The sequence below is a fragment of the Vanessa tameamea genome, chromosome 17 (genome assembly GCF_037043105.1).
Source record: "Vanessa tameamea isolate UH-Manoa-2023 chromosome 17, ilVanTame1 primary haplotype, whole genome shotgun sequence".
Lineage (NCBI taxonomy): Eukaryota > Metazoa > Arthropoda > Insecta > Lepidoptera > Nymphalidae > Vanessa > Vanessa tameamea.
Genome location: NC_087325.1, coordinates 7776932 through 7796964, shown reverse-complemented (window position 1 = coordinate 7796964; position 20033 = coordinate 7776932). Strand labels below are relative to the sequence as shown.

General features: G+C 31.1%; 1 protein-coding gene across 1 annotated transcript in view; it reads left to right on the top strand.

Annotated features, from left to right (window-relative positions):
- Positions 1-914: 914 nt before the first annotated feature.
- The window catches only part of LOC113400251 (RE1-silencing transcription factor), a 31393-nt gene continuing 12274 nt past the window's right edge, over positions 915-20033 (top strand). Inside the window, exons 1-2 of the mRNA XM_026639757.2 lie at positions 915-1379; positions 8055-8949. Coding sequence (XP_026495542.1) covers positions 8072-8949 — 878 coding nt within the window. The 5' untranslated portion in view covers positions 915-1379; positions 8055-8071. The remainder of the gene's footprint in view (positions 1380-8054; positions 8950-20033) is intronic.

Genomic DNA, 20033 nt, shown 5'->3' with positions numbered 1-20033 from the left:
TAAATAAAAGAAAAAATATAACCAGTAACATTATAATTACGTATGTACATAGATAATATACGCTCAAATATATTTAAATTAAAAAAAAAAAGAATAAAGAGACTTAATCATAAACTGACTTTTGTTAAATGCTTATAGAAGTAGTATTGTATCATAGGAAAAGTTTAAATCGTAAAAAATTAAGATAAAATAATATCGAAATGTTTAGATATTTGAAAATTATAAGTGCACGTTGATAACTTAGATATGTAATTGTTTTATGGATATATCGATAATTTATAAATTATTGTAATGTGTTCATTGTAAGTACGTCAAAAGATTAAAAAAAAAAATAAAAAACATTTTCATTTAATTTTTAATATACTAATGCATTGTTATCGTTCCAATTAATTATCTATATCAAAGTTCCAACATATGTAATTATTTTAATCGTCACGTTAAAATATCTGAGTGTATAATTTTTGTTATAAAGACATAATTATTCATATTTATTTAGATAATATTTTAAAAGATATATATGTGAATGTATCTATAGGATTCGTTGTATTAAAGTATTGAAAAATAATTTTATCTTTCATTTTAAGAAAAAAACCTAACAAACAGTCATTGAGGTAAAGCGACCGATTCATAAAGGCCAGTGGTCGTGCAAAAATTTAATAAAAAATTTAAAATCCTATCTCTTTCACTTTAAATAAACTTATATTATCAATTAGCAAGTACGAACGAAATTCACGATCATCGAACGAAACGATTGAGGGCGGCGTTAATTTACACGACTTATAAGCTACTAACATGAAAAATAAACAATCTGGCGATATCCTTCCCTTTTTATTGCTTCCAAAGTAAAAACGGTACGAAGGCTTCGGCGGGCGGAGAGAGGCGGGAGGGGGACTGCTACAGGAGCGCTACTGCCTCTGACGACGTGAGTACAGTAGTACGCGCCCAACTCCCACCAGTCGCGCGCCGTCTGCGCACACGCAGCCTTCGCGCCAAGCAAATCTAACCTATAAAACCTATAGTGTAACAACTGTGTATAAAACTTTATCAGTGGATTACAGTGAGAATAACTCGAACTGTGATGTGTCCATACGTAACCGAGTGCATCTTTGTAACGCGTGTAGCGTGACGGCAATAACTCTTCTCAATAGTGTCGTCTATTAACTGTTTATGGCCTGTGCAGTGCGTCTATTGTTGTGTGCGCTTCCACTAATCTCCAATTCACCTGTCCACGCCAAATGTGGTTAGACTGTGAAATGTGACAAAAAATGGCAATGATCTATCATTGTTCAGTGTGGACCCTCGGTTTGTAAACTTTGTGGGCGACTACCTGACCCTGGGGTTGGAGGCGTCGGACGATCGATCGGACAACCAGTCGCCTTGTGAGTTCGACATTTTTTTATAGAATATGTAATTTAATACGGCGGATGTGGAATAAATTGGATAGACAGGGTGCGTTATACGCTACCTGTTTTATTTATCATGGCGCGGATGTGTGTTATAAAATACATGTTTATAATTTTTTTTTATTGTAGATACCACCCAAGATATTACAATGGTAATGTAACGGTTTGTGGTTAATGCCATTGTTTGGTTTTATAACTTTGTGGCCACTGTTTTAAATAATTATACGTGTTTTTATTGTTCAAGAAATATAACAAAGATATTATTATTTGCAAGTGATTAGCTTGTTGTAATCATCTTATGTGATTAAACTAATTATCAATGTTTGTTTACAACCGCTTATAGAGCTAAGTATTATAAGGTTTTTGTTTTAGTTATCTAAAATATATTTCACGTAACAAGGAGCAGTTTTGTATTTTTTAAATCCCGATGTAAAATTATAGGTGAGGACAACCGACACTTCAGACGTATCAACTGTGATAACAGCGGTCCACGACAAGAACACACTCCTTAATTTGTCTATATAATAAAATAACTTCCAAATAATATTTACTTCCTTAGTAGCCAATTCCAGTTCGGACTAATGAAAAGTTAGTTTACTCAGCTGTGCATTGGACAATATGTCGGGTCTGCGCTTGAAATCTTTAAAGTTGCGTCCGATTTACTGCCCCAGCGTAGAGCGAGGAAATATTGCCTTTTGTTTTCGCGCGCACTTCCGCATATGTCCCTCCAAGTTAGATAGTTTTCGTGATCGAAATTAATTCCTTCTAGGATATCATCAAACACTATACAAATAAACTGGAATTAAAATAAACTTTATTCGACAGTCACTTCTTAATCGCTAAAGTACTAGATTACTAAAACAAAATCTATCAATGATTGGGCTATAAATGATACCGACAGCAAAACTCAGTTTTAATATTTTATACAAAAAAATACAGCAAATATATGTATTAATTGTTTACAGTTATATAACATGCACATATATGAATGAAAAAATCAACAATGATACCAAAACGTCAGTTTTGAACATTTGTAAACCACGTGGAATCAACGAGATTAATTAAAATGAAAATCTGCATAATAATAGCTTATAATCATGCCACAAAACGTACAATACACCACAAGGATTACTTACTAATAAAACAGAATTATAGAGTAATAAGATGATCTTATAAAATACAGCCATATCTTCAATACAACCCTTTACATAGCACATATACAATATCTTGAATACTTAACCATTTAATAGCCTATAGGTTTTTGAACTACTAGCGACGTTCGTTTTAGAGAAATTATTATTATTATTTTCTGCTCCAGTTACGCTTAAATGTTGAATGTGTTACGTAATATAAGAGGAATAGAATCTAAAACTTTCACAAAGCTAGGTGGATATCGTTGAGCTATTTAGACTTCAAATATTATAGTTTAATAGTTCTAGTTTGGAAAGCTAGACTATTTTTAAGATGATTTTTAATAACTGTACCCACATGTATATTAATATTCCTCGTGAACTAGAGGCTTTATGCTTGAGACGATATGGAAACAAACTTTCATTATGAACGGTCTGTTTTGTTATTGAGTTTTTCTGACGAAAAATTCTCAGCAGGAATCTAGAAATTGACAGTTTATAGTCCCGTGCTTCGGAATGACATAGCATGACAATTGCGGCAAGAATTGATGATGAATTGTTGAATTGTTGAATGAAGAATTAAACTCCTGCGCCTGAGTTCTGAAACACCAAACTAAATCCTGCATAATTTTCCGTCGTGTCGGATTGCCGTACCATCGGATTATGAGAATGAGGAATATAGGAAGGCCACTTGAGTTTGCTTATACATTTGTGGTATATGTCATGTAATGTTCTGCTCAGATATCTAATGTCCCTTAAGAATGGCCGACGTTACAGAAGTGGCTCAGAAAGACATCATCATATGCATAATATTGCCGAGACTAATGAACTTTTAATGAAGTGGGATTACTTTGTATACATTTTCCACAAGCAAATTAAATTACTTATAATTTCATTCATTCTTACATAAAAATTCAACACTTATGTGAAGTTCAGGATTACGGTAACGACAGTAGTTATGACTCAGTCATTACTGCAAGTATACCTGCTATAATTTGCTACTTGCGTTAAAAAAATAATTAATACATATTTTATAGATTGAAGGCTACTTGGAACTGCTTGAAGGTACATAGTTGATATTATCGCATCAAATTCAATTAAAAAAATGTTCATACTTTGTTTCTAGATTTTGGTACGTTGATAAATACTGATAGTATAATGGCACTTTATGTCATATTAATTTTAAAAATTGTATTCATTTCATCGAATTTAAATGAATTTTAATCTTTAAAATAATCAAATTCGATTATATATTTTTTGTAAAACATTTAGTTAGTTAGACAATGCTGTTGTCTTCTGCTTTCGATTGTTAAATCGGTGATATTAGAAAGAGATAGATATGTTTTTAACGTAACATCTGCTAAAAATCATTGATACGTAGGTCTGTATATTTTTTTTAAACTGACACCTTTTACGCGTCTGTTATATAAAAGAGTTGTATTGTACAGCCAACAAATGGTAGTTAATCAACACCATCAAATGATAACCTAATCTAATCAGACATGCTGTCTTATCATTAACAACAGAAACCTTGCGGCACCGAAAAAGAGTCCCGCTTTTAATAACAATAAACGTAATTGCAACCAATATATTAATTTAGTATTTGTAAATCACAGATTGTATGATCAGATAGTTGTAACATATTTAACGATCCGGCCCTAATTGTCATGGTTAAATACGATTTCCATGAAATCATTTCAAATATTTTCTTTGATATACACCGCTGTCATTTGATTGGTTCATTGTGACGGACTTTTTATTTGATGTGTCAATGATTTAATTCGTTATCATATTTAAATTATAGCCTTTTTATTGATTAAAAGTGCAGCAAGACTGAAAAACCTGATTACTAGATACAGGTGTCATTAAAATAATTGTATTCAATTATAACATTATTCTAGTATAATAAGTAGTGTGATCGCTTCCTATTAATATAAAGACAAAGAAACTAGCTAATACTTTCTTATCAATGTTATATATAAAATATTAAAACATATATTTATGATACTTTGTAGTGAAGATTATATTAACGCTTTTTCATTTTTTATATTAGGTTTGAAATTCGAACAATGATTCGAAATTCAGATTAAAACTGTTTTTCGACGTTGAGGATTATATAACAGTGTACTTTAATCTCTTATGGTAAATAAATCCTTAAAGGGTATTTTTAATTGTATACGTATAAATATGTTTAAGAGTCATCAACCCCATTCTGCCGCAAAGGGATTAATGAACGAAAACCTAAGACAGGCCCGTGTAGCGTTGATTTAGTGCCTGGAGATCGAACTGGCCCAGATCTCAGATAGTATGCTGGAATGAAAAACAAAAACAAACTTGTATTCATATGCGTAGTATGCAGCTACATATTGTATGTGTTCGAATCTTCAAATATATTTTAGAACCAATAAAAAAATACGTTATCAATTTATAAGCTATAAACAATCTTACTCATGTACGCTGTTTATGTATTATATATATGAAAACGTTAAAATAAATTCTCGTTAAAATGATACTTAGATTGATTATCGAAAATGTCATAAAATAAAAATTCAAAGAAATACAAACAAAGTTTACTTGCAACAAACATCGCAGATAAAAGTATTTAAAAAAAAAAGAAAACGTAGAGATTTAGACTAAACATTAAAAATGGAACATAATGAAATAATTAATTTCTACTTAAACTAACACCCAACCTTAAAACGAAAAAAAATGTAGAAAGGAAATAAAACAAAAGTGTACTAGATACAAATAAATGTACTTAAAATAAAAGATTTATTTAATTAAAAATTTAGAGTCTGTAACTTAGACTGGGATAAATACAAATCCAAATTGTATACAATTCCAAATTTATTTGAAAACATCGCTCTCTGCATTTTTAGCTAAGCTTTCTTGAATCTCTTTAGAAGTTACGTTTAACCATTATACATTTTTTTTCAACTTATAAATTGTCCTTGTTAAATCACTTTATATTTAAATATAAGCGAAAAAATATTAAAATTATCAACTAGCAAACGAATTTAAATGTACAATTTTTAACATTGCTTCACTTTTGATTTGAAGATTGACAACTGCGAGAGGGACTTACTAAACTGAAATAACTATTTGGAGTATTTGGTACTTAACATAGCCGTGGTGATTTTGACGGCGAAATAAATTATGAAGTCGCTGGTAAAAGTTACCATCGAGACCTAAGCAGTAATTTATTAAACGATAATAATTAAACTCATCTGCTTACATAATATCGAGATCATTATGAAATATTCAGTGAGAACTCATTACAGGGTATGTATGTTTGTATGAGAAAAGAACTCGATCCATTAATCTTAATAAATTTTCGTTGCATTATTTTGCATTAATATGGAAAAAAAACGCTCTTTGATAATGCCGTCTCGTTAATGATCTTGATATTATGCTAACGTAAGATTAATTTATGGTTTAGAAATAAATATGTATTTTTTGGTAAAATAGTTTGTTCGGCGTAACTTGATTGTTGATTTGGGATTTGGTCATTTTGGAATTCGGACAAATCTAAACTTAATAATAATATTTATTCCAAAAAAAATCATCTTTAAAAACAATCACATGGTTGAACTAGGACAAAAAGTCTCAATGTATAATAACTAATTAAATAATCTTTGTTAATGATAAGCTTATCTTTTAGTTATTGGTATATTGTTCAAATATTAAAACAAAATGACTGTTTTAATTAATAAATTAACAAGGTATTATTTTTATATGAGATCGTTTATAAATCTATACCATTGAAATTATAAGTATTACATTCATACGTTACTGCAGTGTATTCATACATATTCATATCTATAAATTCTCAAACCAAAAGAGATAAAAGTAGTTTTACAGCTTCGTAGCAAGTAAGATGGTAGAAACTCGATCAGGCGTAACCTTAGTGGGAATGAAACGAAACACAATGTTAGCCTGCGAGTGAAAGGGATGACGAATCAGAAGGCTTTTACGGTAGAACGGGCAACACGCAGTGAAATGTGGGCCCGGCGCTTGACTTCTTTTTCGATCTCGCTTGAATAAATTGATTCTAAGATTTATCTTTTTTCTTTTAACTTACAACCATGGAGGTATAATAACTCCGTTTTACGTTTCATTATTCCTTTTTTAAAGTTTTGTATTAATAAAAAGTATTTTCTTTTTTTGTTTGTACATAAATAATATAAAATTCAGGAAACGCTAAGAAAGCAGTACGTCATGCAAAAGCCATAAACAGACAAATGTTTTATTGGCCTCGGAGACTTTAGTTTCAGTTGGTAACCATCAGATACATCGTAAATCTCGGAATAGCTAATCTCGTAAATTTTAGTAGTGTTGGACAAACATACTAACGATGGTAAGATCGTTTAAAAAATAATTTTAAATTTTTAAATTTAAAACCTTACGTTAAAAAAGTAAAAAAAAAACAAATGCAATCATCAAAATCTGTAGAACTTCGACGGAACCCTGAACGTAATAATAGCTATAAAAACATGACAGGACAATATTTATTATATTCCTAATTATTATTTATCGGAGAATCAAGTTCTTTATAAATAACAGGTATTTTGGGCAATCGAAAGCAACATATCAAGTATAGACATTTATATAGTTTTTTGTATCCAAATCCGGTTGTCATTAACATTTTCTGATATCACCAGAAGCTAAGAACTATACTATTCTGAATAAACTGTTGAATGATGCATAAGATACAATAAAAAAATATATTAATTTGCATAATGAAGAAAATAGGAAACATTTATTATTAAAAATGACGGTACTTCAAAAGCTACATATGTTATAATTATTGAAATGATATAGATAAATTAATCTACCGTTAGTACATTTTTAATATAATCGAATAAAAAAAAAGTAAATCAATTTATTCAACTATATTCGATTAAAGATTAAAACTATTGATTGGTATAATATTTATATATCAACTGTAAAATGCAAATTAAAATTAGAATGATATCGTTGAAATAACACAGGCTATCTAAAATGTAAACAAATCGTGAAGCGTCGCTGAAGCGTGGGTAGATTCGGTGAGAAATAATCTGTTTTTTATGCTAATGGTTAAGTAGAAACAATGTAGAGCTACTTAATTAAACATGTTTCTCGATCCATAAATCTAAATATTCAACACCTGCCTGCTGGCAAGTGCTGGCAAAGAGAACCGTACCTTCTTACGATCCATAAGTGAAAGCCGTAAAGATAAGAATCGACTTCAGCTCTGCGCTTGTCGTTTTAAAAGCCTTACGGAATGAAATGCCATATTATATATTTCGTGTAATAAATGACACATCGATAAAATTTATTTAATCCTTAATGTTAATAATGAAGCGCTTGTTCAATTAACATTGATAATAAATTTAACAAAAATCAACCTTACCGACTCTTTCGATTGCAAGTTTATTAACATGTTGATAAGTGCAGCAATGAAATTGTATTACGACTTAATAAAATTTCTAGATTTATATACTAACGGATATTATATGCTAACGGATATTCTTTTTTACAGATGAATCTTCATACGTAATGTCTGAAAACGGTGCAACAGCAGTGTCGCGGGCGTCTACACCTCGCCCTGTTACTGAAAGTCCTGTTACAACTCCCTTACGTTCAAGGCATGACCAGTTCCTTGCTAGTTCAGCTGAAAGAGCTCAAAGACCTACCTCTAATGGTCGAAATCCTAATGGAAACTTCGAGTCGCCGCCCTTACCTTACCACCGTCAGATAACGACGGGTTCCCTTCTACCATCTCATCGTGAAACTTCAGCATTTGTTCCCGTAGTTCCAACAAGAGCCATGCATCCTGTTATGTATCCCAATGAAATGCACCCTCCGCTAATACCATCAGAAATTATCGAGCGTGAGAGAATGCTGGAGAGAGATCGAAGTGAATCCGCGAAAGGATCACCCGATAGAGTTTCGGGTAACTTTCCTAAAAGGAACTCATTTGATTTAATGGCAATGATGGTCGAAAAGAGAAAAGAGGTGGCATTAAGAGAAGCAGCCGCAGCAATGCTTCTTCCTCACCATAGAACACCTTCTATTGATGGAATGATATCGGATGGATCACCCCAGCCCCCCATTTATGGTCCACCTGGTGCATTTTTAGGCGCACCCGGTCCTTCACCCACAGCTGGCAACAGCTTCACATTTCCCGGGGCTGGTTTATTTCCACCGGGGGCTGGTCCTCATCAAATGCACCCACATCTAGACAGACGTTTACTTCGTGCACCAGGCAGAGCCTCGAGACCGAAAAAGCAATTTATTTGTAAATTTTGTAATCGTCAATTCACAAAATCTTATAACCTACTTATCCACGAGAGAACCCACACTGATGAGCGTCCTTATTCCTGTGATATCTGCGGGAAGGCGTTCCGGCGACAAGACCACTTGCGTGATCACAGGTGAGTCATGCATATTCATTTTATTGTTTACACTGCCATATTTCATATTTATACGATACGTAATTATGGACTATACAAATTTTATATTCATTTATCATATATGGCTTTAATTTTCTACAAGGTTGGTCATAGTAAGTATAGAGACCTATTTTACGTGCACGTAACTGGCAGCCGGTGTAACTCAAGTTGCAGATGTTAACCCGAGTGTGGCCGCATCCGTTCGGCTACTTGGAATTGAAATATTTATAAGTTTCTTAATCGTAGTTCAGGTTCTCGGAAATTTATCTATCTTGATTGAAGTGATATAAATAAACAGTAATGTGTTAAGATGGCCGGTAACTTAATCAAGTTTAAGATTTTTTTTAATTGGAACTAAATTATTTCTTTAATATATACCTTATTGCTGCACATATTATTTTAAGGATTCGATATATATTGACTTAGTACATCAAATTAATACAATATTCAAGTTATTTTTTTAATCCAAATTAACAATTCCATGCCAAATTCCAGTCTTAGATATCTTCATATTTCCTAGTTATTGAAAAAATATCTTATCAAGTATTTTTAATTACTTCAATATCGAGTTTTAAATTTAATTGAACCGTATTTGTTACGTTCCCACAGCGCTATTGAGTTGGTCATCTATAAAATATAGATTTATAGTTCCTATAAAAAAATCGAAGCGCTCTTTCTTATATCGAAAAAGAGTTAATTGGACTTTTTATTACAAGCTATTATTCAAATAGGATAGTATTTTGTAGTGCCTCAGAAGATACTTTAAAATTGATCTGTACATAAGTCAGTAACAAGGAGGAAAATGGATATTAGAAGCTGTTCTTGTTAAACGCTTATAACGTTAATTAAAGTAATTCCATCGGATTGTTTCGCATTTTGCAATTATTTTTGATAAATATTTTTAATAGAAAAAACGAAATGTATGATGTTGTATCTATCAAATTTGAAAAGCTATATCTTTGTCGAATACCTTTTTCTTACGAGTATACCACGTTTAAATTGCTTTCGATAAATTATTCAAAATATTGCGCAAGTTCTTCCAGCTAATGTATATTCACAATCATTTTAATCCGATTAAAAGATACCAGAATAAATCCTATAAAATATAAGTTTTTTAAGCGTTCTTTTCGACTCGGGTCGACGGCTTTTGGGGCGATTCAAGTGACTTTATTGTACCATAAAAACTGGACAGACCTCCTTTCGTATCGCATCTCAGAGTTAATCCTTCTAAATTACATTACTACTTTTCTTAATGCATAGACGTTTATAAAATATTCTAAACATGATTTTTTTTAAAACGACTTGTCGTGGTTTTTTGTCAAAGGCTATGAGGCTTTAACTAGTATCATCTCTCTCGTTCGAGACCTTTTGTTAAAACGCTTCGCATGTAAATGACTGGCAAGGATTTTTTTAACTCAGCATTGTTCCACCCTATCCTTTATTACTGATAAACAGTATATGTTGTTCTTAAAGACAAAGTTGTCTTTGAATGAAAACTCCTTTCTGTATAAGTTGTGTAGCCATGCGCGGGAATCAAAACATTTTCAAATGTAGCTCTCATTTATCGAAAGCACTTTTGTCTTTCACTAATTACGCTTAGAGCAAAGTGAGATGTCCTTATAGCATAAGAAGAACACTCGAACTACTAAAGACTGAAGTCATACTCAGAGTCTCGTTCTAATTCAGATTTCGTATTCATTAGAATTTTTAATAAATATTATTAGGATAAAAGCAAAACAATGTAGTTAATGATTAACTTTATTTTGTTTAAAACTTTTAAGTGAAAATATATGAATACAAATTAATGTCATTTGCATAATACCTAACATTTTTTTTATCGCGATTGTTATTTTCAATTAATTCATACAAATTTTACTAGTTTTTACAAATACCAAACTAATTACTGAAATTAAAAAATGTGAACACTCATTCAGTTGGAAATATTCGAACGTCCCAATAGCCCTATTTCTTTTGGAGGACATAAATTTAAATACAGAATTGAAGAATATTAAGAAAAAGAAAATTGTAATATTGGTAATGATGAATTTATTGTAACCGGTGTGTTCAATAAACATCACATTATAATACTTGTAAAGTATAAACTATTTCAATAGAATCTAAGACTTAGTGATATTTGATGAAACTTAATGCTCGTCTGAGGTATTCGTCTCGCATTGAGTTACGCGTTTTTTCATCTCGATCTGTAATTAGTTTAGAATCTGATGACTCATCGGTTTCTATTGGTGTTTCGGTAATGGAAGTCGGGATTGATACGGTCCGCATATAAAATTAAAAGCCAATCTTCTTAAGTAATTTAACGTAACATTTCGTATGCGTTAATTTTTTCGGACGTTAAATGTTTTCTAAATTTCTTATGGAAATCACAATGTATATTTTTTTATTTTAAGATAATAATATTTTACCGAAAATCTTTCTTACTGTTCCTCAAAATTATCTTTTACATATTATTTATTTAATTAAAATTTAGTTTGTTTGTTTTTTTTTAAATATATCATAATATTTAACTCTAAGATTTTTATTACGATGATTTTGTTTTTCTGACGTTACATCCATAATTCCACGGGTCCATTAAATTGCCAAACTTTTTTTATCCACAAAGTTGAATTGGTATTGACAAAAACACAACTAGTTATTATCAGAGTAAAAACTGTTCTGTAATTAGATAAAAAAAAAACATCCTTAACTATCCGAACTTTATCTGTGAACTCGATTCACAAGTACTTAAAGTAACAAATTACTTTATTTTGTACATAAATCGATTCACACCGAAATATGAGCTCACATACCGTGCGTCATAATTATGTGCAGTTACAATGTTTTTTGTCGCGCGTTATTATATTATGATTGCCTTTATCATCGCGATGCACCAAGCCTGCATAATATCAGGTTATTATACCCCAAGCTGTAATTAATACCCCTCAAAGAAATATACATTCATGTACCGCCTTTGACCTGCCAAGGACATGAATCTTGCACGCTTGTATAATATTTCTGAGAAAAATCAGTATTCCGTCACGACTTTAACAAAAACTAATGCAAAAATATAACGAAAATAGCCTACAATTATAAAATTATTGGTCGAAAAAATATCCAAGCACCTCTTGAATACGAAATGAGAACTAACTGGCCTTACGTAAATAAATACATCGAAACCGCATTTTTATCTCCTGTCGATCAGGAAAAGACGTATGATCAGAATTTTTAACGGCAACTTTTAAAAAAATCGATTCCAAAATAAAAGATTTTTTTAATACCTACTCTTATATTAACGAAAACAAAAAATCAAGTCTTAGACGGAACGAAATCAATAATAGAAGGTAGAAGGTAATATTTAAATAGTCACGTTTAATATTAAAACGATTATAAATGATGTTTACTTAACTACATAATGTAAATATTTTTCCAATCACATTAAATAATACTGTATAGCCACTCAATCATCAAAACATACTAATCAAGAGAACGCTCAAAAATTCCACTATTAACAAGGCGTTGATGCCGTTCCCACTAGATGAGCTACGAACACTTAACGATACAAAAGTATTCACACTAAACCTGTACTTGTATAAACACGAAAACAAAAATACAACATGTACCGGCAATTTGATATAGGCAGCCGAGACCAGGCTATAGTAACATTAATTTGCTTGCAACCCAAGTAATTTCCTATGAAAAACTGGTTCTGGATGTATCTTATGAGAAACGAACTTGGATATAGCAACAAACCGTGCTTTAGTTTAAATTATAACGATTGCAATGACTATTTCGCAATTTTTGTAATATATTTCTGTAAATTACAAATCATAGTATCGGTGATTTTATTCAACTAGTAATTAGCTACATATTTATGAATACTTCGATTTCGAAATCATCATCATTTTATCTGTGTCTTCATATCAGTGTTTTACCATCAAAAGTTTCAACTCAACATTTTGTCCTTTGCAACTTTATTTTGTACGTCACTTTATCTTACAACCCATATGCAATTATGTCTCGTCCAAGACCACATATAATGGGGACCGGGCAAGCCTACTCGCTCGGTCCGATCGCTCAAGGGGCTGCAGCAAAAGGGATATCAAATTAATACTGAATCCATAATAAATCAAAGTGGGCAGGTGGACGCGGTCCCGAGACCAACATTTCGCCTACGGATATCTTTAGAAATTATCATCTTCGACCAATACGATAATAACGCTGAACTTATTTCCTTGCAAGACCTAAATTGGTGGTAGGAATCTATAATATTTGAATTATTTTGAACGATACCATTGATTTCGCTTCGTGTATTCTCAAAACTGACACGCAAATTTTATGTTATTAGTGTTGGATTGTGGGTGTAAAATATTTCTAAGAGAACATTATTTCCTTAATGTTGTTTTCATTGTCACGATGAATAAATACGAAATAAATTTAACTATCATCGTTGCATACGTTTTAAATATTAATTTGAAAGTCAAATATTAAAAAAAAATGTTTAAAATTCTTTAAAGATAAAAATAATGGCCTTACTCTTATGCAGTTATCACAAACATCTTTTGAACATATTTTGAATGGAAATGACATATTTAATTGATAAAATTTATTGCTTTCGGTCATTGGAAGGTATGGCGTTGATTAGCCTAATCGGTGCTGGTTACCATATAGATATGTAGCTTAAAAACCGAGATGGTCCGGTGATTAAAACAAGAATCTTAACTGAAAATTACATTTAACCTGGAAAAACATGCCTCGAAAAAAAACTATGATTCATAACATACATATAACTATACACCAGAGCATTCTTCTCACTCACTCCCACTAGTATCCCAGCAGTGGGATATTACAGGTTGTTACTGCAATGTAGATATGTATGGATGTATTTGTGTTTAAAATAATCGTGACTGTTGCTTGAGAATAATTAGTTACGTATGCTCAGCGATTTCACAGCATCTTATTGCATTTTGAAAGTTCTTTCGGACCATCTGGTTACACAACATAGTATGCCAAGTATAAGTTTTGTAGGGCAAACATTTTCCATATTAATTACGCCTTGACTTCTCGTAAACTTTGTTTATGAAGATTTATATATACTTCAATAATCTCTGGAAATAATTTTATTTATCTCAATCAAAATACGACCCTCCAAATCTATAAATATTGTCAAAATCGTTTTCTTTAATTTTTAACAGAAATTGTGTGTATTTTATAATAATTTCTTGTATATAACAGAATATAACACAAATTTATTATTGTTTTTAGTCGTTTAGCATAATATTATTATCGTAGCGTCAGAAAGAGTGAAGCTTTAAATCATATTTTAAGGCGAAAATGTATCTAGATATTTTTTGTAGTCTTAAATCTATTTTATAATATGCTATTAATACGTTACTAAATCACTAAGGACAGGTAGACGAATTATTCAAATTACGTCTGACGGTTGCGTGTGATTGCAAAAAACTTTTTTGTCTCAAATTCCGAACCAATTAAATAAAACTCTTGCGTGATATTGATTCGAGATGTATTAATGTTATACAGAAACGTTCAGATCGTCTGCGAAAATTTCCATTATTTAAATATTAAAGTGTTCCAGTTTTGTTGAAATATTTCAAAAGTGCATAGAATGTTCTCTTTACATTTGAATTTGGAATAAAATTAGCGTTTTCTTGTTGCAGTCAAAGTCAAAATATATATTCAATTTAATGTTACGATTGCTTATTCATTGCTTAAAAGGAATTTAAGGAACACCAGCGAAAAAAACGGAATTTTTGTTTTATACCGACAATTATTGTATACACTGAATATAATTATATTTTAATTCGAAACGGCCTGGAGGCGATCGGTTAATTCCCAAGGTGATAAAGTCATTGGTTTTATAAAAACCTTTTTTTTGTGTGTTTACGTTGATATATATTTTTAATTTTATACTTTTTTTCGTGACGTGTTCTAATAAATTGGCCCACGAAACAGTCAATGTGTAATCGGCTAACAGAGGTTACAAGTATATATTTGTTCCTTGTGTTTAATGTTATGGACGTCATAATTTCTGATAATTACTGTCGATGTTGTATTTGTGGTATATACATACATACAGCACACACATTATTTACAAATTATTTACAAAGTTATACTTTTTTGAATAAGGAAAATATATTATATTATATTATTCATATTATAGTTTACAAAATATTGTTTAATACAATATTGATAAAAAAGTCAAGATAACTATTTTAATGAATTTATTACTAAGTAATTTAAGATATACATATAGATAGATAAAATGTAATTCTAGTGTGCATTAAATGCAAAGAAAACATTTATATTCAATTAAAATTTTCGATACGATCGCTTCCATTAATCATTCATCGGTAAACATTAATACGGAAGGTGGCCGTGAACCCTTCCCTTGGTTACTTTTATCTTTTAATGAACAGACGTGCTAATCTATAATTTCGTGTCATATAATTCACGCTAGATACTGTTACTGAATTATCTTCAAACGAGGCAATTTAAATTTACTAATTCAAACTTCAAGATACAAAGTTGATTCTTGAAATGATATATTTTAAAATTTTGTCGCGATAACAAAACTAAAATCGACGTTCGAAATATTAAAAAGTTGGTTTGTTTGTTTGTTTAGCTTTCGCTTAACTACTCAACGATCATCATGATATTCTGTGTAAATTGTCAGGGATACAGATAAGGACATAGGCTGTCTAACACCTCCCCCTCACATGCGGACTAACCCGTGAAAGATATATATTGACGTTGTTCTAAAACCATTGATATACGTTTGTCATAATCCCTTTTTTATTACTAAACCATTTAGCTTTGGTCTGACACAAAGAATTTAATTCTTCTTACTTGAGCATACAACTTATTAATTTACAGGAATTTCCATTTAATTTTATTCATCGATATTTAATTTTTGCTGAAATGAGTTCCAAAGGCTTCTAAATATTAAATTAGGTTCTGTAGAATCCACATACCAAACCGAGACAACGAACTCGTAGCTGCTTCAAAGTGACATGACAGATTTGTAGTGTCGACTGTACAACGACTGTACAAGCCTACTTGAAAGCGTTTTTTGAATTTGAATTCGTTTTACTTTATTTTTTAATTCTTGCTAGTACTTGATCTAAGGAACTTTTTTTAAAGTCCAATTTGAAATTATCAATTTAATTTTATATATTTAAATTACGCTTATTATGATCAAAATGATAATAATATTATTACTTTCATAGTACGAATCATTATTATTATATTTTCATGGTAATGCAGACCATATGCGTTCGAACAATTGAAAATTCGAAATGTATATTGAATGACATTACCCGAGTTAAGCCTACTATCATTGCAAAGTAAATACATCTTTGACACTTACGTTTTAAGATATAAATTTGCATGTATTCACTTATCCGTAAACCAGCGTGGGATGACAAGACGTATGCTTATCGTCGATTTAGCATTTCTCTGCTACTTAATCCAGTTTTTAAAAGCCATTAAGCTTGTAGTAGCGATACGTATTTGGTACTGGTATTTTGAAACTACTTCGTGGTTTGTGGTCAAAAGGGTCGGTATCGCGTGTCTGGCACACGAGTGGTTTTATATCCCTCATCATGATACTTAAACCATATATTGGTAGGTTTTAATTTGCACATGTTTATGTAAATCATAGACTAGTTATTTTATATTTGGAGTAATGCTTTACTGAAAACGTTAATGACCGGTACCAAATATAACGAATAAGTGAATGTTTATGGTTTACCACGTGATACAAAAAATACCTTTTTAAGTTTTTTAGGTTAGTTGGCATGAAATTATTAAGGAGAATATGATTATATCAGAAAGTTAATAGCAATAGAAGGCGAATTCTAGTTTTTGAGAAGAGAGAATTTGAAATCTTCAGCTTAGACCCTAGTCCACAATCAAGCTTTTTCAAAACATTTTCATAAAACCTCTCTTAGCTATGACACTTGAGTCCTCGAGAAGCTCAAGATTTGTTCAAAATATTCCGAGTTGTTTCGAGATGGCAGAGCAAATAGTGACCGGTCGGTTGTACAAACAGACGGCGTACCCGCGACCTTAGCCCACACCGCTTGCTAAGAATATTGACATAGCGTCTATTTGTACGTTGAATATTGTAATTTTATTAGACGCCATTGTATATTGAAACAAATTTCAGAATACGTTGCCTCCTGTAGTAGGTGTAGTAACACTACGTATATATCCCGCAGTTGGACCACGGCCTCCTTTTCAAGGAGAGAGTTTGGAGTTGAATCATATGTCAAACTTAAATCCTACACATGCAGGTTGACAATGTTTTCCTTCACACTCGAACACATTCCGAAGTATACAGACAAAATAATCATATGAAAACTCAGTCAAATTAATTTACCTGATTCGAATCAGCGATCTTCGACTTCGCTGTTTTATCTACTGGATTAGCTTAGCTCTGCCTTTCAATAGGGTTTTGTATATTAAACGATTCGATATTTTGGTTCCATTGCGGCGAATGTTGGCCAATCCTGATAAGAATCACTTAACATCTGAATATTTAGAAAGCTTGTATTGTGGTCTGGTCGCAAATAACAGTTAAATTACAGGTCCGTGTGTTAGTACAATTTATATTTTTATTATTCGCATAACACTTACTGACGTAATAATTTTCGTTCGTTTTTCCAGAAACGTCATTATATATTTTTGCTTATACAATTTACATAAGGCACGTTTAACGTTTCTCTTTAACGTGATCAATGTTAGAGAACACGTGGCACTATTTTTACAAATTAAAATATTGAAGTAATTCCACATGCAATCGCTGGTTCTGTAACTATTTTTTAACTGTGGTCCAGAGAGAAATAACGAGTTTTGAAAGTATTTGGACCTGTTCTATTGTTATTATATGTAGAAGAAAGGTATCCAAGGCGACTCTCTGTTAACCATTAATCATACGACGATGTTGAGATAAAATCCGTTGGAATACTACATAACCAGGTAGAAGTCCCTAATCTTATTTATTTATTATTGTCGAAATTCCTATAAATATTTTTTTTTACTGGATTAAAATTCAGCTTTTTCTTAAGCTGCGTTGTATGGTCATTTCAAAACAATATTTTTATTTTTGTTATTATTATATAGTGTCAGGCTTATTCAAAATTTACTGGAATGAAAAAGTAAATTGGTCTAAAATGAAAAATCATACTAATTTGGATTTTACGAATCCCAACAAAAATATATTTAACAAGTAAGCAACAAAAAAAATAGTATTTACCAAGAATGTTAGTTACGCCTGTTCTATTATTCAAAGAAAAATGTTTTAATTATCTACTTTCTATTATGGACAATTTATACTATATAATATCAAATAGAGCCATTAATATCAAAAATTCCAGAGAATTCCTTAAACAAATTCACAGCCGTAAAGAATAATCAAAGATATCTCGGTAATTAATTCAAGGGACTAAAATAATAACAGACATATCTACGTGACTGTTTGTGTGTGATGTTATCTCTTGTATAAAATAATGGTGTCCATGGTTCGAACGCCATGCCACTTTTCAACTGGTTGTCCTTGGTAGGTACGACTTTTATATCCATGACTTTCCCGTATGCTTCGTTTAGTATATTATGATTTAGAAATGTATACCTTAGTATATTTTTTAATGTTGCTTAAGTCACATTATTAATTAAGGAAGATTAAGTTGATTAATTTATTTCTTGTACAAATTGTAAAGTTTGAAAATTAACTATTTTATATAACATAGATACGTGTTGACCCAAATTCATATTAACTTGAAAAGACAAATTTTAATTAAAAAAAAAAATACATAATTTAATCGGCATTACATTTTTTGACTTCATCGCTTTTAAAATCTACTTGTGACCTTTCAAGACCAGTATTTTATAATTTTTCAACGGATAACCTTTAACCATTTTAATAGTAAACAATATAAAAAAAATAAAAATTACATTTAATTTTAAAGGCATTTTTCTTTTCCTTATTTTTTATGCAGTTACAAAATATTAGGAAGCATATTTTAATTTAAAATACAAGGATTAAAATCCGTTTTAATTCCTTTAACAAAGTGGTTTGTCGGTTGAATAGTTATAAAAAGACTTATAGAAGAAGCCTTCGAAGTCCGTTCTAAAGAATTAATCGCGTTATTTATTGCCTTAGCTGTGAACCATCTTTAATCTCTTCTGAGCACGTTCATCTATTAAGCTATACAACAGAATAGTCTTTAAAGTCATACGAACAAGGACTACGATCAACAGAATATTTAGCCGTTTTTATGTATGATATAAAACGTCGATCGTATCTAAACATTTTTAATAGCAAAAGTAATAATTTAAAATTGAAGGAAAACTTAATCTAGGTTTAATTAACATGCTATAATAAAGTTTTGTTTATTAATATTCATAAACATCACAACGATCCGGTATTAGAAGACGTGCATAGTTATGAACAATTTATATTCATATTGTTTTTTGCCTCAAGTTCATTTACCCAAACACAATGACTTATGAAATAAAATTTAAATGTCACCCGGCTCTTATACTCAAAGATTGGTATGAATCTCATGTTGACGGTACATTCTCATTCTGACGGCACTTTGTCACAAACAATGGAGCTTACCCTGAATGGCTTAGCTTAGCTTAGCTTAAAGGCTCGCCTCTTCACCCGGGCACTTCCTCACTAGTAGCAAACAATTGAAGTTTTACTATTTTATTTGTAAGGAGATTATTATTGATTAATGATGATCAGTTGAGTAGTTAAGACATATAATATTAGAACATATAGATTCTTGGAGTCTGAATAGTGATTTGATTGAAACACCGCATAGTATTCGCGTTATACTGGTGTGTCAAATACTCGTGAGCTCAGGATATAACTAATAGGAAAGGATGTCTTTGCTCAGCGATGACATGCAAGGGTAGTTACAGAACTTTGTGTTTTAATTAAACAAATCCATCATATGATTATGACAAGTAATTTATTGGAGCCGAGTTAGCCGAGCGGCTCGAACACGTGAATCTTAAGTGAAGATATCAGTATCGAACGCCGG